Below are 23,071 nucleotides of genomic sequence, written 5' to 3'. Positions count from 1 at the left end.
GGGTAGCTCCTGAGAAAAGGACATGAACATTCAACATCCTAGTGAAAGGAGAGTACTAGCTGGGCAGTGGTGGCACACCTTTAATCCCAGCACTCAGGAGGCAGAGGCAGGCGGATCTCTGTGAGTTTCAAGGCCAGACTGGTCTACAGAGTGAGTGCCAGGACAGCCAGAGCTAAACAGGGCTATTTGGGGGTGGGGGGAGTAAGGAGAGTACTGGTATTGTAGGGCCTCATTGCTAGCCCTTCTCAGCAGTTGCTGCTGCGTTCTTATTCCCCAATTCTATGATGGAAGATACATAGAGGGGCTGTTGTGGGCCTAGAGTAATAGTGCACAAGGTAGCCTGGATCCCAGAGATCCTGAATCATCACTTGTTTCTTGGGCCAGACCTGGGATTTGCTCATGTCTCAAGAATGAAAAACAGAAGGTGGGCATGGTGATGCAAGCCTTTGATCCCGGCACTTGGGAGACAGGGTCAGGCATATCTTTGTGAATTTGAGGCTAGCCTGTTCTAATTTAGGACAGCTCACCCCACCCCCCACCCCCGCCCAAGAAAAGACTACAAAACAGAATGTCAAGTCTTCAGTTCACCACCATCTGCACTGAATCCTTACATGAACCACAGACTACTGGTTGTTCTTGTCATTTCCAGCTCTGTGGACAGGGGCTGGCCAGGTTGAGTTAATCAAGATGGTAAATGGGGAAGACACATTAATGGACAGCCCTGAACAGGATACTGTCATAGTCAATGAAGCACCTGGTCCTGCGCAAGAAGATATCTGTAGGAGGAAGTACCAGAGAAGGCAGGGGCAGTGGGAAGTTTCCAGAAGCTTCCAGAAAGCTCCCAGTACTCACAGGGGCCTGGCCGAGGAGTTCAACTTTGTAGGAGAGGCAATTCTGAAAACGGGAGAATATCGTTTAAGGGTTTTTCTTCCAGGAAAATAAGGGCCAAAAGAAACTGTGAGCCTTTTTTTTTTTTTTTTTTTTTTTTTTTTGTAGACAGCTGCTTAGTGGTCACAGCTCCCTCATGTGAAGTCGGGGTGGGGGGGTGTTATTCTCTTGTTAGTATTGGCACACTAACAGCACCAAAGTTCAAAGCTCCGGAATGCTCTTTGGAAAATTATGTTACCCTCAGTTTGCTCATCTGTAAACTGGGAGGGGGCACCAGTGCTGTGCTGTGGAAAAGTGAGAAACACTGCTGTGCGGGCACAGGGCTGGGCTTCAGTTCCTGGGAGGGTCGACTGTGGAGGGCTCTGTGAACTCTTCCAGAACCAGACTGCATGCCATCTCCAGCTGGAAACAGCGACGCCTGCTGGAGAAGAGGACGAACCGCGCTCTTTTATTTTTAGTACAACCTCCAGACAATAATGTCTTCATAAAGAGGCTGCAAATACAACTTAATTTGTAGAGTGCTTGCTTAGCATGCATTACATTTTGGAGTCTCGATCCCTAACACGACACAAATCGGCTGTGATATCTCACTCCTGTAATCCTAGCACTAGGGAGGTGGAGGCTGGAGGATCGTTAAATTCAAGGTCATCCTTGTCTACATAGTCAGCTGTCTCCAAAACCAAGACCAATAAGACTTCACCGGAGGCGGGGAGGGGTTGGTTGGGGGCTGGGGATGCACAGGTCTGAGTCTGACTCGCCAAGGTGCGCGGTCGAGGGGCTCGTGGGCAGCTGAGGATATGATGGGGGTCAGCGCACTGTGACACAAACCGAACCGTCCCTCAAGCTTCGGCCGCTCTGGCCTTTTTACCCAGGAATCTTACTGGTGGGGCCAGCCTGTTAGAATTACTTCCCGCTTCGCTGTAGTTTGGAGCTATAAAAGTGAATGATTAGTCTTACGTAGGGCCAGAGGGTGTTCTCATTGGACACCACTTGAGCGAGGGCCGAGAATTGGGCGGAGCACAAACCCAAGCGGAAGTAAGGCGGCGCGTCGCTGATTACGTAATACTGCTGCGGCCCGACAGTTCCACTGGCTCGCGTGTACGCGGCTGCCAGCTTCCAGTACTCGGAGCTTGACTCTTGTAGTGCCTGCGATCCGCGCCGACTCCAGCTACAGCCCAGCTGCCACCTGAGTATGGACTCCGCCAGCCAAGGTACCCGCTAGTGGGCAGGGGCTGCGCCGCATTCCGGCCGTCGCGACTCGGCCCCTCGGTCCTCTCAGCCTTCGCCGGTCCGATTCATGGCCTCTCTTTGGCCGACAGGCCCTTGACCTCAAGGCTCCTGATGGTCGTGATGTGTGCGCCGTTTCTGCCTTGCTACGGCACCTGGGCCTCCCCTGGGATGTCTCTGAAGCGTCGTTCCACGGCGCCCTCTCCGTTCCTAGAGTTTCATAACTCCAGACGTTTCTCTTTATGTGGCTCACTGTCTGTTCGCCACTTGCTGGCTCTGCGGCCCTCTATCTTTCGCTGTTCCCTTGGGACTACCCCATCTGGTGCTGGACTCCAGCCGAGGCGTTGTGGGCGGCTCTTCTACAGCGAAGGGGAGGTGCAACCATCATCCCCTTGGGTGGTAACGCCGCTGTAACCTACTTAAGAGGTTTCCTCATGGGAGAAGGGTAGAGTGAGTCAGGGGCACACCCAGAACAGAGCTGATGCCAAAGCAGACACTGGAAACCAGTATGAAGTTGCCACGGAGAAGTGTGGCTCAGGCTCAGGAGATTAAAATCTTGAGAAGGTGGTACAAGTAGAGATGCTTACTTAGCTACACTAGCTAACCTCAAAAAGCTTTTCTACGGATGACCTGCGCCGACACATGACCTAAACACTAGAATTTCTGGGGTTTGGTTTTGTTTTTCTGAGACAGGGTTTCTCTGTGTTCCTCCCTAGCTGTCCTGGAACTTGGCTCTACAGATAGACCAGGCTAACCACGAAATCGGAGATCCATCTGCCTCTGTCCCAGGTGCTGGGATTAAAGGCGAGCTCCCCCTACCCCCGTGAGGGGGCAGAATTTCTGGGTTCTTATACATTCTGAATGTGTTTCTACTTTGATGGGTATTTGCAGATTCATTGAGCTTTGGAAGTTCTCATGGAGAGTGTCCTTTTCAGGAGCCTCAGTTGGTCTAAATGTTTTCAAAGTTTGACCTGATTTCTGCTTCTTCCGGGCAGCTGTTCTGGTCTCAAGAGTCTTCTTTGCAGCCCAGTTTCAGTTGTCTCCGAAGGACTTTCAGCTTTTATTGTTGATTCTGTCAGGGAGGGCCTTAGTGAATCTAGTTAGTTTCAGGGATTTCCTGAAGCTATTTTGAGTTGTTTGCCTTCTTGCTTAAGGAGCTTTCCCTGCAGGATGGAATTTTTCAGTTTCAGAGGAAACTTTACACAACAACAGTAAAGGCCTTTCTCTAGTAGGTGTGAGGCTGTGGTTCTAGCCTGGCACCACAGTAGAAAGGAAAGAGAGGAGGGGGGGAGAGGAAGAAAGGACAAACTTGAAGCCACTGGCATCCTCAACAGATAGTAAACACAGACCATTTCCCAGCCAGGCTCACATAAAACTTGGTTCCTCTGTGTGCAGGCAAATATGTTTGTGTCAACCTGACACAAATTAGAGTCATGTGAGAAGAAGGAATCCTTTGTTATTGTTTTGTTTTTTATGACAGGGTTTCTTTTTGTAGCTTTGATTGTCCTGGAACTTACTCTGTAAATCAGGCTGGCTGGCCTTGAACTCACAGAGATCCCCCTGCCTCTGCCTCCTGAGTGCTGAGATTAAAGGCATGTGCCACCATTGCCTGGTGGGAAAAAGAAATCTTTTTGTTTGTTTGTTTGTTTTTTCTTTTTTCCAGACAGGGTTTCTGTGGCTTTGGAAGCTGTCCTGGAACTAGCTCTTGTAGACCAGGCTGGCCTCTTCCTCCTGAGTGCTGGGACTAAAGGTGTGTGCCACCACCACCTGGCAGGAAAAAGAAATCTTAATTGAGAAAATACAATCATAGGATTGACCTGTGGGCAAGTCTGTAGGGCATTTTCCTAATTGATGATTGACGTGGGAGGACCCAGCTCTTGGCCACCAACCCTGTGGAAGTGGTTCTGATAATATCAGAAAGCAGGCTAAGCAAGCCAGTAAAAAGCATTCCTTCATAGCCTCTGCATCAGCTCCTGCCTCCAGGTTCCAGCCCTGACTTCTTTTGATAGTGGATTGAGATGTGTAAGTGAAATAATCCTTTCCTCCCAAAGTTGCTTTTGGTCATGGTATTTTATCACACCAATAGAAACCCTAAATATGATGCCCTGGAACAACAGAAAACACTCTCCAACCTTATAATTGTAAAGATTTTTGAGGTACTTAACTAAATTTGAGTAGATTCAGCACAATAAATATAGATGATGAAATAAACTCTCAGTTAAAAAATCTTAGTTAAACATTCCAGTCATTAGGGTCTGAAGAGATGGCTCAGCAGTTAAGAGTCTTGACTGCTATTTCAGAGGACCCAAATTCAATTCCAAGCACCTGTATGGCAGCTCACAACTGTCTGTAACTCCAGGATCCAACACCCTCATGCAGACATACATATATACAGGCAAAAACACCAATAAAATACAATGAGAATTCAAGTCATGAACTGGCAAGATAAAGGTGCTTGATGCCAAGCCTGACAACCTGAGTTTGAGGTCCAGGGCCCACATGATGGGACGAGAGAGCTGATCTTCTTCCCAAGTCATTCTCTGACCTCTACTAAATAAATAATTACTTTCTTTTTTTCCTCCTTTTTTTTTTTTTTTTTTTTTTTTTTTAAGACAGTTTCTCTGTGGTTTTGGAGGCTGTCCTGGAACTGGCTCTTGTAGACCAGGCTGGTCTCGAACTCACAGAGTTCTGCCTGCCTTTGCTTCCTGAGTACTGGGACTAAAGGCATGCGCCACCACTGCCTGGCTAAGTACATCTTTTCTTTAGAACTAGAGTGACAGGTGGTTGTGAGCTACTGTGTGGGTGCTGGTAATTGAACTAAGGTCTTCTGGAAGAACAGCAAGTGCTAGCTTAGCCACTGAACAATCTCTCCTGCCCCATAAATAAATAAAACTTTAATTAAGAAAATGTCCTACAGACTTGCATGAAACAAGCAAAAGTCAAAGTCACACCCCTTTAATCCCAGCACTAGGGATGCAGACGGATCTCTGAGGCCAATCTGGTCTACTGAATTCTATTGTGTAGCCAGGCTACACAATAAATCTTTGTCTTGATAACCCAAAATTTAAAAAGTCTTAAAAAAAAAAAAAAAGATGTTGTTGAGTAGAACTTCTGGTTTTTTAGTGTTTTCAATGTATATTTAGGAGATTTTAAAATTTGTGCAGTTGACAAATATATAAGTGATTAAGATATTTTCCTTTCTATTCTACCGCTTTTGACCAGGCTGGAATTGAACTCACAGAGGTCTGCCTGCCTCAGCCTCCTGAGTGCTAGTATTAAACATGTGAACCACCATGCTTGGTAAGAATGGTTTTCTTAGCCAGGTGTTGGTGGCACATGCCTTTAATCCCAGCACTCTAGGTAGAGGCAGGCAGATCTCTGTGAGTTCAAGTCCAGCCTGGTCTATAGGTCTAGTCCAGGCTCCAAAGCAATATAGAGTAACCCCGTCTTGAAAAACAAAACAAACAAAATTAAGAATGGTTTTCTTTATGTGGTATCTTCTGAAATGTTTGTGCAGATAGGATGGTGTGCCTAATGTCAAGAAAAAACAGCGACGTCAGGAATTTGAAGTGTATCTAGTGTGCTAGGTGTGTAAAAGAATGCACTCCTTTCTATGTTTGTATATATGGCAGTCTCCTGTCTGCGAGAGGGTCAGGGATGGGAGTAATGGTGACATTTGTTTTGCTGATTTCTTACTGGGGCTGGATGACTAGCATGTATTCCATGTATGTAATCTTTAGCATTCCTTGAGTTGGATGGAAAGTAACACTTGCTATATTTACTTCCTTCATGCAGAAAAAGAAAAATAGAAGCTTTATTAGATGGGACTGCTTTCTTTGAAGTAGGGCTTCTCACTGTAGAAGATAGTATTTTCACGAGGGAAACCAAACCTATGGTTTGGCTGCCTTCACTAGTGTTTCTTGTACTCAGCAGCACAGGTATTGAGTTTGCATCTCAGGTGCTGTTCTCCATCCAATGCTCAGCTCATTATCATAGGCTTTTAGAGATACTTCTAGGTTCTAGAGTTCTCCTGCCTTCTTTTGGCCACCTGTTTCCTTTCATCTTTCCTAGTAGAGTAACAAATTACTTGATACTTTTTGACTTCATTTTTGTCTCTGACAGATATCAACCTGAATTCTCCTAACAAAGGTGGGCTGTCTGATTTCATGACTGATGTCCCTGTTGAACCAGGTGTGGCCCCCCGAGCTCCAGCTGTAGAGGGCCTGACAGAGGTGGAGGAGGAAGAGCTTCGGGCTGAGCTTGCTAAGGTGCCTTGGTTTTATTTCCTGTTCTGGGGTGATCATGAGTCCTTTTGGGTTATACAGAGAGTACAACATTGCTTATCCTGGGACAGACTGTTGTTGGGGTGTTACCTGCTTTCTTGTCCACTGGGCTATCTCTTCATGTGCCTAGCTGTAAAGTGTAGACTTGAATCACCTGTTGGAGGAGACGGGGCCTGATCTCATCTCACCACCTCTGTCTGGAAATACTAGGTTGCTCCATGAAGAGGATGCCTGTACAATAATGTCTCCAAGTATGCTGTTCGCTGGTATTAACACTTGAAAGTCATTTTTGAGACCTCATGAATCTGTGTCTACTGGGGCTTTTTAGTTTTAGTTTGTTATAGATTGGCCTCTAATTCATAGTTCTCCTGCCTCTATCTTCCAAGTGCTAGAATCACAGGCAAGTGGCACCAGGTTTACTTTTGTTGTTTTCCTCTTCCTTCCTCCCTCCCTCCCTCCCTCCCTCCCTCCCTTCCTTCCTCTCTTCTCTCTTTCTCTTTCTCTTTCTCTCTCTCTCTGTTTGTTTTTTGGAGCCTGTCCTGGAACTCACTCTGTAGACCAGACTGTCCTTGAACTCACAGAGACCCTCCTGCCTCTGCCTTCCTGCTGGGATCAAAGGTGTGCGCCACTAACACTGACTTCTTTGTTTTTTGGTTTTTTGGTTTTTGTTTGTTCTTTTCATGACAAAGTTTTCTGTTTAACAGCTCTGGCAGTACTGGAACTTACTCCTTATACCGGGTTGGCCTTGAACTCAGAGATCTGACAGCCTCTGCCTCCTGAGCACTGGGACTAAAGATGTGGACAACTTCCATCCACCTCTCTTTTCTTTTTATTATCTTTTTGATTAGGGGTTTCACCACTATATGGGGGGTGGGTCAAACAATTGCCTCCTGGTACTATAGTACTGTACCACCATGCCTGACTGAAAAGAAATTCTTTTACAGTGTATCTGTTTTAATGTGACTAAAAATATTGGGGAAACATTCTGTAGTGGGAAAGCTTCATAATTATCAAGATTCTTTGTTAGCCAGGCCGTGGTGGCATATACCTTTAATCCTAGTATTTGGGATCTCTTCTCGGGTCTCTGTGAGTTTGAGGCGAGCTTGATCTACAAATTGAGTTACACAGAGAATGCTTGTCTCAAAACACGCACCCCCCCCCTTTCTTTTAGACTCAAACTGCCATAAGAACAAAGGAGAGGTAGGCAGTGGTCGTTGCGCACCTTTAATCCCAACACTCAGGAGGCAGAGGCAGGTGGATCTCGGAGTTTGAGGTCAGCCTGGGTCTACAGAGAAACCCTGTCTCCAAACGAGGAGGGAAAGGGGAGAGAGAGGGAGAGACAGAGAGGGAGGAAGATGAATGAGAATGAATATTCTTCTGTTTGAGGAACTGGCTCTCACCAAGGCTCGGAGCTGACCTCTGAAACAACAGTTGCCATTAGAAATCTTCTCTCTTCCCTAGGTCTCTGTGCCCCTCAGTTTTCTGTATAAGGGATTCCTCTGTGAGCCCTTACTTCCAGCAGATTCAGTTACCATGTCTAAGCCAGGCCCAGAACCTGTTGGAAAAGGGACTTATGTCTCATGGAAGATCTCTGGTAGAGCTCACTTGGTTACTCTGAGGCTTGAGGGAAATGGGGGAAGTGATTTTCGGTCCTAGAGAACTACTCACCAGTGTGGGGGGTAGGTTTTCAGAAGTTGGGGTGCAATGGCAGATAAAAGCAGAACAGCTGCCTTTGTGGATGCTATTTTTAAGATAGTGTTTTGTTTTTTTTTTTTTTTTTTTTTTTTAAGTGAAAAACCTCTAAGAAAGCTTTACTACATGTATTGTAAAGGATATTTGTTGGTCACTTCCTGTAGTAGTCATAGCCTCTTAATGTCAACTGCATTTTTTTATTTTTTACTTTTTGGTGGTACTGGGGTTCTAACTCGGCCTCATATATGCAAGGCAAGCACTCTACCAACTGAGCTATATCCCAGCCCTGCTTCTTTTACAGGTGGAAGAAGAAATTGTCACCCTGCGCCAGGTCCTGGCAGCTAAAGAGAGGCACTGTGGAGAGCTGAAAAGGAGGCTTGGTCTCTCTACTTTAGGGGAGCTGAAGCAGAACCTGTCTAGGAGCTGGCATGATGTGCAGGTCTCTACTGCGTAGGTACCAGTCCCGTGGTGGGGATGTTCCTTTGGCTAAGAAGTGTTCACTAGGGGTAAGCCTCTCTCTTGCAGATGGAGTGTATGTGTGCTGGGGAATGAGATGCTTTGCAACACTCAGTATTAAATGAGCCTGCTGGGAATAGGTAAACAGGAGACTTGAGTTCTTAGAGACTGTGCCTGTGTTTACTAAGAGATGAAATCCACATGTGTTTCAAAAGGTGGCTGGATTTAGCTAGGTGTCCAAGTAGAAAGTGTTTCCCCTGGGTCCAAATTGGTCAGTGCACCAATGAGGTCTTTAGAGAACTTTTCTGTGTCTGTAGAACTGGATCCTAGTCTTAATGTGACTTGCTGTCAGTATTTGGTTAGAGATTGCCATATTGTGTCCATATTTCTTCTGTTAAAGCATTCCTTTGGGGGATGTCTCCAGCAGCTTTTTAACTGAAGAAGCAAAAATGGAACCCCATTTTATAAATTTCACCTATAGAATCCCCATGTTTCTGTACTACTGCAGTGCTGGGGCCTTTGAGTCCAGTCTCATGGTAATTGCCGGAGCATTCAGGGGCCATGAGCTGTGCCCTCCCCAGGAGCCTTCTGCTATTAAAAGAGCAGGTGTTCCTGTGTTGTGTTTGGGAGAGGGCATGATCATCTTTGTCCTGTAGTGTCCTCTCTAGCCCCAGGCCTACACAGGTATGGTAGTGGCTCTGGGCTCTTTGGGTGGGCTGCAGAGCAGGAGCCTTGCCAGGTGGTGCTTCTGTCTTCTCTGGACTCTTACCTGCAGCCTGAAGCCTGTATTGAAATCATTTCAGATATTCATCACAGACTTTCTGTTTTTAGCTATGTGAAAACGTCTGAGAAACTTGGAGAGTGGAATGAGAAAGTGACCCAGTCTGACCTGTGAGTGCCAATGCTGTCAGTGTCCTTCCTCACTCTTCTCTCTGTCTTCCTGGGGCAGGGAAACTGTACACCCTTGGCACAGACTGTCTCTCAGTGCTTGCTGGCTATCGTTCTCTTCCCAACTATCACTAAAAGTATGATTTGAATACCTGAAGGATGGAGTACAGTAGTTAAAGAAATCCACTGAGTTAGCAGACCATGCTTAAAGTTCTCTGTGTGGTTGTATGAGGTTCCTGAACTGAGTGGGCAGTGCTTCTGAATATTAAGTACACCCTGACTTGTGGCAGTGATGTGGCGGTTGATGCCATCTTACCTGTTGGTGGTGGTGAATTTTGTGCTTGTCTTCCTGTCCTCTGCCCTTAGATTCAGCTCCAGCTGTTGGTGTATAGGAGATTTTTTGTTGGGGGTGGGAGTAATGATGGCACATGTTGGTGGGTTCATGAAGTTCTGTGGTCTGGAGGTTCTGTACTGTCAGACACATAAAATATCAGTAGAGCAGCCAGGCGTTGGTGGTGCACGCCTTTAATCCCAGCACTCGGGAGGTAGAGACAGGTGGATCTCTGTGAGTTGGAGGCTGGGACAGGCTTGAAAACAATACAGAGAAACCCTGTTTCAAAAACAAACAAAACAAAACAACAATCAGTAGAGCATGAATTACTTGTGGGGGGCTTGTATGTCTGTCAAAGCTATAGTTTAGTGACTTCTATTGTTTTGGGATCCTTAATCTTGGTAAATGGCATGTCATTTATCTGTGTAGCAGTCTGGTCATAATATCCTTGTCCTCTGCCGGGTTGATTCATGATTTAATCAGACTTCAGGAGATGGTTTCTGGAGGATTTGACTGCCAGAGAATAGTCTCCTTTTAGAAGGAAATGCTAACATGGTTACTAGAAAGCTTCAGGAAGAAGTCATTCCATGCTTGGCCTGAAGGAAATTCTGCTGAGCTTATCTAAAGGTACCTGGGAACCACCTTGGTTCCCTGTGTATGTAGGGCCTTAAAGTCTGGTGTCATGGGAAGCAGTCAGGTATGGAAAGCTCTGGTTTGCTTGGGTTCAACACCCAGTTGTTACCTGCTTTCCTATGAGCACCGACAGTCGTCTTCAGAACTGCACTAGACAGTGAGTTTGCTGGAAGTATATATTCCCCAGATGGAGACACATCAGGTATGCTGCTAGAGCCCTAGACAGGCTCATAATGCTGATTCAATGTGTATTCATTGTGTTTGAGAAATCTCCTGACATGGAGAGAGCTGTCTGGGGCACCATCTTGAAAAGTTTCTTAAAAAAAAAAGAAAGACATGGGGTTCTGGTATCTCCAAAAGAAATCTATGGCTTTGTGTGGAAGTGTGGCTTATAGAACACCCCATTCCAGTCACTTCCTCTGACAGAGGCCTTCTGGGTTTTTGTCCTATCTTTTGGGCAAAGAGCTGTCAGCAGTGATTCCAAAGTTAGAGTCATTCTGCATTAAGAAACCAGGGTAATGGGGATAGGAATAAAGATGCCACTTGCTCTCATTTCTTCTGCGTAGTTAGTGCCTATCCTGATCAGAATTCAGGTGCTGGACTACTGGTAGGATTGACTCTGCCTAGCGGTTTCACAGAGGAAGGCCATATGTGCAAGCTTCCTGACCTTCTTGGTTTGTGTGTTTGTAGTTTCCCCCAGTAGCATGCTGGAGGACTAAAACAACATGAGATTCATTGATATGAGTGTCTGCCCCTTTGTACTGCCCTTATACAGCTGAGATGTGCGGGTAGGGCTTGCTTTCTTAGTCATTTGTGTATAAAGGAGCATCCATGTACTGTGGGTCATGAATCCTTGTTGCATTCTTTTTATAGGTAGCTATAACTAGAAACAAGAGTGCTGAGTGTACCACATAAACTCTGTTTTACTTTGAGTTGTTTGGGCTACAGTTAACAGCACAATTAGTGTCAATCAGGGTAAGATGACAGAGAAGCCCCTGCTTCTAGCTTTGCAGCCTAACAAGGTTTCCCAGGTGTATATTATGAGAATTAGTTACCATGCATAGGGAGCTGTGTCTTCTGGTAAGCCCGAGAAGAAAGTTAGATTGGCTTCAAAAGGAAGACTCTGAAAGGGCAGGGAAAGCGCATGCACAGTTGCTGACAGGTACACTGCTTGTTCCAGGTTCTTCCAAGACAGTGGTCTTCAACCTTCCTAATGCTGGTGACCCCCAACAATAAAATTATTTTCGTTGCTATTTCACAACTGTAATTTTGCTACTGTTATGAATTGTAATGTAAGTATCTGATATGCAGAATATCAAGTATGTAGCTCCTGTGGAAAAAGTCGTTGACTCCTAAAGGGGTCTTGACCTATGGGTTGAGAACCACCATTCTAAGAGGTCTGAGTCTCAAAGAGGAGCTGATTCGGGCAGCACACCACAGGGCTCCCTAGCTCGCTATCTGTCTCTGCTCCCCAGTAGTGTCATGGAGTGATTCCTAGGTTGCCAAGGATTATGTTTGTCTGGGTATATGAGGCTGTCACAGTGGGCTGCAACCCTGAAGCCTATGGACCTGAGTGATGACCTTATGACCTGCCTTCTTTCCTTCCCTTCCTCCCTCCCTCTTTCACTTCCTTTTTTGAAATAAGGCCTTGCTGTGCAGTTTAGTCTGGCTTCAGACTTTTCATCCTCGTACTTTAGCTTTCCACGTGCTGGGATTATAGGCATGTGCTAGCTACCATGTCTGACTGACTGGAGTATGTTTGTGTTCTCTCTGCCTCTGCCTTTTTCCTGATTTCCCCTTCTCGCTCCCTTTTGTAGGTACTAGTTATCTTGAATTTATATTTCTGTAGATAAATAATGTAGTCTTTAGTTACCTTGAACTTGATGTTTTATTTATTTTTTATAATTTATTTTATATACATTGGCATTTTGCCTGCATCCATGTCTGTTTGAGGGTGTCAGATCTTGGAGTTACAGACAGTTGTGAGCTGCCATGTGGGTACTGGGAATTGAACCCTGATCCTCTGGAAGAATAGTCAGTGTTTTTAACCATTGAGCCATCTCTCCAGCCCTGAACTTGATGTTTTAAAGAAACACTTTGTTTGCAGTGAAGTGTACTTTTTATAGGAATCAAGCTTTCCTAGCTTTGGTAGGGAATTACTATGTACCTTGGGCTTGAGTAGGCTCAAAAGGAGGCTGCAGGAACCTTGTAGGTCACCAGACCTGTCTTTAACCTATGGACTGGCAAATGGCTCTTATTAGATCTCCTATAGGAGGTAAGGGCAGGAAGGGCTTGGAAAGCCAGTTACTGGTACCCTCACTTCAGGCCTTACCAGGTATGTGGAGGAAGTTCTTTAGGTTACCATGGTATGATGGGTATATATGTGGATAAACAATAGAGGGAGCGGGAGGAGGTGGGACTGGTGGTCTTTGCTGTGGGCCAAGGCTGCCCATGCATTGTAGAGGGAGCATGAGAAAAGGATATTCATGTTCAGGAAGGATATTGTCTAGAAAGTGCTGGAAATCAAAGGGCTCTTGAGTGTAATGAAGTGGATGCTAACCCACATTGGGGACATCCTTCATGGATGTTCTTCAGCTTGTGCTTTCTTGTCTCAGAAAACTAGCTGTCTTATGTGGGAATTGGAAGGGGAAGCTTTGAGCTTGAATTGGCTTGTTCAGGAGCCGAGAACTTTCTTGACCATTGCTGCTTCAGAATTGCCTGCCCAAGTATGCTGCCAGACCCAGCACGTCTGTAGTTGGCAGGTTTTGGCTTCCTGTGCAATCAGAAGTATAAGAAAACAGGAGAATGGTAAAGTCTCAGGCCAGGTTTAGATGAACTAGAAGTTGAGAAACTGCAGTAGGTCAGCATTGTAGGGTCCAGGGAGCATGCCCCCACCGCCCAGTGAGTGTTTACCACCTTCCCAGCTCCTCCCTGCTTTTCCCATGGGGTTCTCTACATACTTTGCTTCTGTAATGATGGACTTTTGCTGCCCTTGCTGTTTAGTTAATCTAAGTGGTGTGTCTTTTTCCCAGTTACAAGAAGACTCAAGAAACCCTTTCACAGGCAGGACAGAAGACATCTGCTGCCTTGTCCACCATGGGTTCTGCCATCAGTAGGAAGCTGGGAGACATGAGGTAAGCAGTTTGAAACCTGCTTCAGGTCAGGTGTTCAGACACATAACATAGGGACACCTATGATAACCTGGACCAGTTTTGGGAATTCCTCTGACTCCTGTTGTCTGCCTTTGACCATTATGTATTCCTTGGGAAAAGAAAGGTCACTATTCTCTTTTCCCTGTAGCTCTTTTGCAAAGCAGTGATGTGGCCTAGGAATTCAGAGTCATGATGAGATGGGATGGCTAGAGCAGGTCACATGTTGTCTTTAGGATCAGCTTGGGACTTCTTGAACTATGAGGTGTTATGTCTAGTGGTGGGTAGTTGCTGATTATACCACTGATATCCTGGCTTAACTCCCAGAACTATTATTCTGTGCTTCCTGAAAAATAGGTTGTTCATTTCAGGGGTTCTCACTACGCACACGCATGTGTGTGTGTGTGTGTGTGTGTGTGTGTGTGTGTGTGTGTTTAAGTTATTTTTTTGTCCTTTTGAGATAGTTCATCATTCTGCACATGGACTTAGAGTAATTCTACTGTATCAGCTTTTCAAATTCGGGGACTAGAGGCATGAGATATCACACTCAGCTTTACTCCTTTTTTAGTCTGTTCAGAGTATTCTGATAGAAATCTGGAAACGTTTCTTTTTCTTGTCTTTCTTTTTTTTTTTTTCTTTTTTTCTTTTTGGAGAAGAGTCTCACTATGTATATTTAACTGGCCTTGAACTCACTATGTGGATCAGGCTCCAACTCACAGAGATCTATCTGCCTCTAGCTCCTGAGTATTGGTATTGAAGACATGGATATTATGCCTAGCCTGTTTGGTTGTTTTTTTTTTTTTGAGACAGAGTTTCTTTGTGTAGTCCTGGCTGTCCTGGAACTTGCTCTGTAGACTAAGCTAGCCTCTAGCATACAGAGATTTGCCTATCTCTGCCTTGGGAGTGCTGGGATTAAAAGCATGCGGTTCTGTTACCCCACTATGTTTAGTTGTCTTGATGGAGCTGTTCTTTTTGTTTGTTTGTTTGTTTGCTTGTTTTTATTGCCTGCCTTTCTTTGGGAGCATGAGACATGATCTTGTTTTGTTTCTTCTCCTTGTTGGAGAACACATAGCTTCTATTTTCTCAGAGGGAGCTGGAATTTGCTGTGCTATGGCATGCAGTCTTGGGACTACAGTAGGCAGTTACGTTAGCAGGGTCCCTGTGGTTGTGCTGCTGGCATGTGTGGGCCAACTGCAGTGATAAGGGAGGGCTTTCAGCAAGGTCAGAGAAACTGGTTCTCTCCAGTTGGGTGGTTGTGCTGGTTGTGTTCACAGTGCCCAAAGGGCTTCCTGTTTACTATGCCTTCCCTTGGGGAAGAGAGCATTTGTGTTGGTGTTTGTATTGGTGTTTTGAACTCTGATTTCTCTGGTCCACAGCAGAGCACCATCATCTCATAAATAATCACAGTGGCTTCTGTGGCCCAGGTCTATCATGCTCATAGTTTCTTAAGAATACCTATTATACTCAGGAAGTTAATAGCATGAGTTTAGGAGGGTTAGATGGATGTCTCTGTCCATGGTAGACCAGTCCTAGAGCCAGTGGACCTTCAGGAGTCCCTGATATACCCTGGACTTGGGATGGGAAGAGGGAAGTAGGCTTGATGACCTTACTTAAGTAGATTTAAACCTACAGAGTGGTGAGTACATTCTTCAGAGGTCCCTTCTGAATAGCCTCTGCTCAAGGTCACTCATAAATCTAGCAATGTAGAGGGGGAGGGCCTCGTACTGTGGAAGAGTGGCCAGCTATGTTCTATTATGTTAGCACCTGCCCTTGGACATGGATGTTCTAGGTTGGCTCCTAGTATGTTTTAGGTCATCTTATGGTGCTTAGGCTCCTGTGTAGCTTTCAGAGACTGTAAGGTGCTCCATGGACATGAAGTGTTGGCCCAGCCTAGATGGCTCACTGTGTCATATCTCAACTCAAGTCTTTACTCACTGGACTACGTATGTCTCAGGTGTTTTTGCTTTCTTTCCTTTAATGTGTAATCATTTGTATTGTTATACATATAACAATGCTCAGAAATACAGTGCCATGAAGCATATGGTTGTCAAGATATGCTTTCTTACTAGCCTTTTGTGGAGTCAGGATGGGGCTGTGTATTCTGCCATTCCTGTCCGTTTAAGCACTAATGAAGCATTCAGAGTGTCTTTTCACATACTAACCCTACTTAACCTTACAGAATTTGAACAGAGGAACATAGGGCTTCTGTTGGGGGTCTTGTATGGCCTCCCTTGCTTAATAATGCTATCTTTCTTTTCTCCTGCTGCTATCTTTCAGGGCTCATCCATTCTCACACTCCTTTAGGTAAGGTGACCTTGGACATGACCTGTGGACACACCTATATTAGGGCAGGGTGGACTCTGATAGGCCTATGGGAGGCTTTGCTGGGTGGAAGTAGGAAAGCCAGTGCAGTGGAAACCCCCTTTGCCTCAGGATGGTACCCAGTAGGCAGCTTCTTGCTTACAAGGCATGGTTTACATGACTGTCTGTTTTGAGTACCTCATCTGGACCTGGTTGGACTGCATGTTCCTGGGACAATAAATTACTGACCTAACATCATATGCTAAATGTCCATACCTAAGTTTATGCCTGAAAACAAGCATTATCACATAGGAGGAAATATCAACCCTGTCCCTGTGTTCTCAGTCCTATCATGTACAGAGCCTATGTTCCTGTTTGTGAGAAGAAATCCTATGCTCCAGACTTGAGTTGTGTCTAATTTATTATTCGAGAACTCCTTTTTAGGAGTCTTCATGCTGACATGTACAGTATTCACATCGTAGTAGTAGACCTGCGAGGTCTAAAGCCAAATCAGAGCAATCTGTGACTTTAAATATTTTTACCTAACTTACCTAGGATGTTACACTTTTGCCAAAACATTGTTCAGCTTGCTGTGGGCACCTGAAGACTGTAGACCAGATATTCTCCCAAAGCCCCAGCCTAGGTCTCCATACAGTTTCCCTGTTTTGTTTATTATTATTTTTTGTTTTGTTTTGAGACAGTTTCACTATGTATTCCTGGTTGGGCTGGAAGTTGTCTTGTAGACTAGGCTGGACTTGAACTCAGAGATATACCTGTCTCTGCCTTCCTAGTGGTAGGACTAAAGGTGTACAACACTGGTTTCAGTTTCCCAGTTTTAATACTCTTCTGGGTCCGTGCCACATTGCTCAGCAATGGCAGCATTGGAAACCCTTCGAGCTGGAAGAGGGGGCATTATGTGGAAAGGGTCAGTAGCTCACTCTCATGGAGCTGGGAGAGTCTTGCCTCTTCTATATATGAGCTAAGCTGGCAAATGTGGGCTGATCTGGCACCATGGGCTAATTCTTGCTTCCTTCTCTGCTTTCACCGTGCTTCCAAGCAGCAGCTACTCCATCCGCCATTCGATAAGTATGCCGGCCATGAGGTAATGTATGCCTACTTCTATTGCTCCAGAAATGTCTCTGGGTGGGGGTGGGCAGCAATACTAGTCACACCTTCTACTTCTGTGTCCCCCAATCCATGTGTCTTCATTTTCTTGGCAGCTTCCTCTCAGCTAAAGACTGTCTGTAGGCTGGCAAGGAAGAGCTCATGGGAAGGAAACTTCTTTTGAGGCTTCCAGAGGGAACCAGTCTGTGCACCTATGACTCACACTTAACTTTGCAAGCTCTAGCTCTGGATGCCTGTGGTTTCAGCAGGGAGGGTTAGAGAGGCTGGCACATGGACATGGGACCTCTACAGATGGATCTCTGGAGACCTCATTCTCAAAGCCCAATGGGACCATCTCTAGTATGGTCTGTGGCTTCTCAGCTGTTTGGCCAAGCATAGTTCCTCAGCAAAGTACATTGTTGTTACGAAGATTGTTGTGTCTTATTATGTGAAGCCCTTTCTACTCTGTCTTTCTACCCTCTACCATTCCAAAACTGTCAACTGTCTGTGGTTTTTCTGAAGATATTTTTGAAGGACTCCATAAACCCAACATTAAAACAAAACAAAAAACCAGAGGAGATAATATGATTAAGAGGTTTTTTTTTTTTTTTTTTTTTTTTTTTTTTTTTTTATGGTTAGGGTGACGCTCACTTGTGTGTTAACTCCAGTGATTTCCTAAAATGTGGGAACTTGACTGCATGATTTGTAATAATGGGGGACCACATCCTCAGGCTGTCTACTTAGATCACAGCAAGGACCCTGCACACTGTAGTCAGGGGTTTACAGTATGCCAGTATGCTTTTTTTTTTTTTTTTTTTTTTTTTTTCTTTTAAATAATTTGAGCTGTGTTTTATAAATATACTCAGAGCAAAACAGTACTCTTAAATGCCATCTGGACCCAACCTGGAAAGCTCCCCAAAATGACCCTGTGTAGAGTCTCCAGGGTCACTGTTCCCCTTTCTGTGTGTCATGCTTTCATAATGAGAGTTTAGGAGCTGGTCACAGCCCTAGGTCCTTCAACGAAGAAGATGAAGCGGCAAAACAGTTCTTCATGCCAAAATCTTCTTTCTCTCTTTAAAGGAACTCTGCAACCTTCAAGTCATTTGAAGACCGAGTGGGGACCATAAAGGTAACTATCCCTGGGTTGTATGGTTTCTTGAAGCATGGGTGTGATCTATTGAATCAACTTATTTATTATTGAGGAATCAGTTATTACAGGAACTCATGTTTTGTGCCCCTCACGTGGTTCCTACAGTAATAACATCTTACAGAACTTGGGGAAAGTCTCTGGACACAAAACTCTGTTTTGTTAGTTTTTAATTTTTTTTTTTTTTTTTTTTTTTTTTTTTTTTGAGATAGGGTCTCACTGTGCAGCATGGTCTGGAATTCACTATATAGATCAGGCTGACTTTAAATTCAGTTCACCTGCCTCTGCCTCCCAAGTCCTAGGATTATAGGTGTATGCCACCAAAACAAGTTAAGACACATTCTTATTTATCAGAGCCTTCCTTCTTCCTTTGCCTTGTCAACCCCTAATCTGTTCTTCATCTCTATAATTTATCTTTTTAAGAATGTCCCTTAGGTTGTAGAGATGACTTGGTGGATAAACGCTTGTGGCACAAGAGTGAGAACTTAAATCAGTTCTGTCTCTCTTTTAAAATGTATTTGGGGGAGGGCATGTATATATGCCATGGCACACATGTGGAGATCAGAAGAAGCTAGCTAGACTAACTAAGTCACTGAGGTCAGGGTTTAGTGAAATAATTTACTTTAGTAAAATCTCATGTCAACCTCTTGTCTCCACATCCATTCATACATATACCATGCACACATAAGCAGAATGTTTAATCCCAGTCCTTGTGAGGCAGCGGCAGGCAAATCTCTGTGAATTCCATGCCAGTCTGGTCTACATAGAGAGTTCCAGGATACATAATATACCGTCTCCAAAAAAAATTAAAAAAAAAAAAAAGAACTTTGAGTTTTGCCTGCAAGTATGTATATGCACTATGTGTGTGCCTGATCCTGTGAAGGCCAGAAAAAGGATGTTGTGAGCCACTACATGGGTGTTGGTAACTGAACCTGGATCCTTTCTAAGAGCAACAAATGCTCTAGATCAGTGAGCCATTTCTCTAGCTCCCTCCCCCAGACACATGTTTCTAAATATACACAATATAATCCATCTAGTGGAAGCACACGGAACCTATCCAGACTGTTGTACGTCATTGACTCAGTTCTTTTCATTGCTGACTAGTGTTCATGTTGCATAAACCTATAGAGAGTTGAACATGGTCCCTGGACCTATTCTGTTTTCTGTTGTGTCTTAGGTTTACTTTCTCTGTTTTTTTCTGTAGTCTAAGGTTGTGGGTAGCAGAGAGAATGGCAGCGATAACCTCCCTTCCTCACCTGGAAGTGGTGATCAACCATTATCGGATCATGCCCCTTTCTAAGCTTGTCATAGCTTATCATCCACAGAATACAGAAGCACACCCTCATCATCACAGCTGCAACTCTGCATGACAGAGCAACCAGCCAGGGCCAGTGAAGAGCTGGTTTTGAAGACAGTCATACCCATCTACATGCAGATGTGGCTGCCGCCTTGGCATGAATTAGAGAACAGTCTTGTACATAAATGTTTTACACTAAAGTTCATAGATGAAGCAGATCACTGTGCCATCCTTTCCAGGGCCACAGGAAGTGGACAGGGTGGGGGGGGCTCGAGGACTATTGAACAGGAGCCATGTTCCCTTTGGTGGTCTCACCAGAATGCTGAGGGGAAGAATTGTCAGGGGTATTGAGTGAACAGCATTTCCTTGCCTGCCCTTCTCCTCCTAGCTCAAGGAATACACTCACCTAGGTCATGCTGCATGGTTATAGTTTTTCTTACAGATTTGAGGAATGAGAGAGTTCTCTATTTTCTGAGACCCTAGAAAGGAAACCTAAGCAATTGCTTCATTCTTAGAAAACAACCTGGCTTTGGCAGAAGCAGATCCACTATTTTTTAAATGTGATGGACTTTTCAAAAATTAAATAGAAAAAAGGCGAGGCAAAACAACTTTAGCCTCATTATTGAAAAATATTTCTTTGAATTCAAGCCTTACATTGCCTTATGCTTTATTTGTTTATAATCTTTTTTATATCCCTATACATGAGGGTTCTTTAATGGGTTATGAGTACTATGTAGAATTTTACCTCTGGCCCATCTCATACTCTGCCAGTACCAGTTAGTGCATTTTATTTCTCTAACACTATCTCCTGGTGTGCAAAACTTGGTTCTTTTTATGAATGGCATTTCCTGGTAGCTTTCCACTCTGGCACAAGGCTCTTGTGCTGTGGGTCAGGAGCGCTGAGAGAAGGAAAAAAGCCTCAGTCTTTGGCGTCCTAATGGGATATGCCCTGCACAGTGTTGCTTTACTGACAGTGAGCAGGGCTCTGGTCCATAGTTCCTGCCTGCCTGTCCATTACACAAAGACCAAATGAAAAGCAGAACCAGCCCTGCAGGTCAGGTAGGGGATGTGGTTTTGGTTCAGCCAGAACTCTGCTGTCATCTTTTCTCAGGAGCTACAAAGATTTCTTCTAAGTTCCCTTCTCCTGCCTCCAATTGCCACATTCTGCATCCTCTCAATGCCAGGGCCCTGAGTGTTGGGAGGCATGGTCTGGAGGGAGGGGCAGCACTGTGCCTTAGTGGCTCTTAGCAGGGCAAATACTTTGTCTTTTGTGCACATCTCTGCACTCCTGGAGGAAGGATGGGGTCTGTCCATATTAGTGTCTGGTTTGATCCAATGTGTTCCTTGGTTTCTTTGGATGCCCTTAGAATACTGTACCACACAAAGCAAGGAACCATGAGGAACCGGGGAGCTGAGAAACAGACATCTTGGTGTCTTCTCTTTCAGGATTAAAAATCAGTAGTTGTGTGAGGAGGCAGGCTACAGGAGTGCAGGTCACTGATGTATCTTCCTACAAAGAATAAGAGGCAACTTGTCAATAAAGCGTTCCTTTGGAGTAAAATCCACATTGATTTGTTTGGTGTGTCTTTTACGGTAAAGACAAAAGTGGGGAGTGGATGCACATGATTCATTGCTTTGAATGGGGACAGACAGGAGACAATCATGTACAAATTACAAGTCACTGGTGTGTATATAAAGGGAGGGAATTGTGTGGAAGCTTCATCTCTGAATGAGACCAGGGATGCATGCTAAGCATGCAGTCCATTATCAAGATTGGCTGCACTGAAGGGGCCCTTTTGTCCCTGTGATCATCTAGCTTTGTTGGCTTTTGCCTTGAGGTTGGGTCATCATACCCAGGAGCTCACCTGGCAGAAGTGGGCATTGAGAAGACCAGCATCTTAAGCCCCACTGAGAGAAGACTGTCATTCCATGGCATAACAACCCTTAGGAGGTATGATCCTATTCTGCAGGTGAGAAATAAAGATGAGTAGTTGAAGAAAGACCCTTAAGTGCTTAGTGAACAGGGTAAGTTGGAGTTGTTGGCCAGATCAGAAGGGGTGAGTGGTATGGGTGGGAAAGGGAGTGGCCCTCACCCTGACTAGAAATTCAGTATTCGCCCCAGGTTATAGTGGAAGACAGTCCAGTGCATTCCAGTCATTAAGCAGATACCTTAATTAGTGGCTAAGAGGCTGTTTGCCAGGCTTTGTGGGTACATGATTGTGTTCACGGGACCCAGATCTCAGGAGTTATACTCCTTGAAGATGTGTTTGAGCAACTTTGGTTCTAATAAATCAAGGTGTAATGAGGGTCTCTCAGTGTGTGGTGGACTGGAATGAGCGGAATGGGTAGAGACAGTACACATTTGAGGGGCTTGCCCTGGGGAAGAGCAGCCATATCTGAGGCCTCATACTGAGCCCTGCCTTATTTAAATGAAAGGTTAAATAAAGCACTTAGCATCAAAGGCAAATATGAAAACCCACTCAAATTCTTAACTACTGCTAGTATTTGTCAGGTATCTTCCTGTCATACAGTCCCTTCAGTGTTGGCTTATTAGCTTGGAATAGTGGTGTACACCTTCAATCCCAGCACTTAGGAGGCAGAGGCAGGTGGATATCTGTAGCAAGCTTTCTTAGCCTGACAGCCCCCAAATCATGACACAGAGACTTACTAATTTTTAATGCTCAGCCTTATCTTAAGTTTGTTTCTAGCTAGCTTTTTTTTTTTAACTTAAAATAACCCATTTCTATTAATCTATGTGCTACTCCGAGGCCCATTTTCCTCATCTATGTACTGTACCTCCTGCTTCCTCCATATCTGGCTGGCTGGCCCGCCTTTCTTTTTGCCTGCCATCCCTACCTTTCCCTACTCTGCCTAGCTATTGCAGCTTTTTATTAGGCTAATCAGGTGCCTTAGGCAGGCCAGGTGAAATGTTGTTAAACAAATGCAACACATCTTTACATAGTTAAACAGATATCTGTGAGCTTGAGGCCAGTCTGGTCTATGAAGAGTTCCAAGATTGCCAGGGATACACAGGGAAACCCTGTCTTAAAAAAAAAAAAGAAAGAAAGAAATGAATAAAAACAAATTTAAAAAATGGACTCACTTAATTGTGAACATCTGTAAATTTTTTAAATCATGCTTTTGCAGAGTTTACTGTGAAGAGCTATCATAAGCATTGTGTGTGTGTGTGTGTGTGTGTGTTGTAGCCATTTTCTCCCCATAGCTAGTGTATGTGTGTGTCTGTGTGTCTCTGTGTGTGCATGTATGTTGTAGCCATTTCCCCCCCCCCCATAGCTATTTTGTACCTACTCTCTTGTTTTTGTATTTTAACAGAGTTTCACTGTATAGTTCTGGCTGTTCTGGAACTCACTATGTAGACCAGGCTGTTCTGAAACACACAGGGATCTTTATTCCTCTAGTTCTGGGATTAAAGGCATGTACCACCACTGCCCTGCTATTTTGTATGCACTTAATGGCTATATTCCATTCGAACAACTGTGTTGTTCTGGCTATCCTGGAGCTCATTTTGTAGTCCAGGCTGGACTTGAACTCTAGTTCAACCTGTTGTTGTCTCCTGATTAAAGGTGTGGGATTTTTGCCCTTTTCGCTATAATGATACTACTACAAACATCTTAGCACATAAAACTAAAGTATTTGGAGGTATTAGGAGACAAT

The 23,071-nt window shown here is 44.7% G+C and overlaps 1 protein-coding gene across 5 annotated transcripts; it reads left to right on the top strand.

The window, feature by feature from the left end:
- The first annotated feature begins 1,933 nt into the window (after window positions 1–1,933).
- Tpd52l2 (TPD52 like 2) lies at window positions 1,934–20,963 on the top strand. Of its 5 annotated transcripts, none has more exons than XM_051184339.1 (8): window positions 1,934–2,099; window positions 6,238–6,383; window positions 8,392–8,540; window positions 9,378–9,437; window positions 13,431–13,532; window positions 16,909–16,950; window positions 18,033–18,081; window positions 19,304–20,963. In XM_051184339.1, exons 1-8 carry the CDS (start codon window positions 2,081–2,083, stop codon window positions 19,397–19,399), a joined length of 663 nt encoding a protein of 220 aa, XP_051040296.1. In that variant the 5' UTR covers window positions 1,934–2,080; the 3' UTR covers window positions 19,400–20,963. The 5 variants fall into 5 exon arrangements, with proteins under 5 accessions (XP_051040296.1, XP_051040314.1, XP_051040306.1 ...); XM_051184363.1 differs by having other exon boundaries at window positions 1,937–2,099; window positions 6,307–6,383; XM_051184357.1 differs by lacking the exon at window positions 9,378–9,437.
- Window positions 20,964–23,071: the final 2,108 nt, after the last annotated feature.

Source organism: Phodopus roborovskii, unplaced genomic scaffold (genome assembly GCF_943737965.1).
Source record: "Phodopus roborovskii unplaced genomic scaffold, PHOROB, whole genome shotgun sequence".
Lineage (NCBI taxonomy): Eukaryota > Metazoa > Chordata > Mammalia > Rodentia > Cricetidae > Phodopus > Phodopus roborovskii.
This window is presented reverse-complemented; position numbering and strand designations above follow the sequence as displayed.

Bases quoted from the DNA above. Each gene is read 5' to 3' on its own strand.
- Tpd52l2 (XM_051184339.1), top strand. The intron at 9,438-13,430 runs GTGAGTGCCAAT...TCTTTTTCCCAG, and splicing joins AAAGTGACCCAGTCTGACCT to TTACAAGAAGACTCAAGAAA. The intron at 18,082-19,303 runs GTAACTATCCCT...TTTTTTCTGTAG, and splicing joins ACCGAGTGGGGACCATAAAG to TCTAAGGTTGTGGGTAGCAG.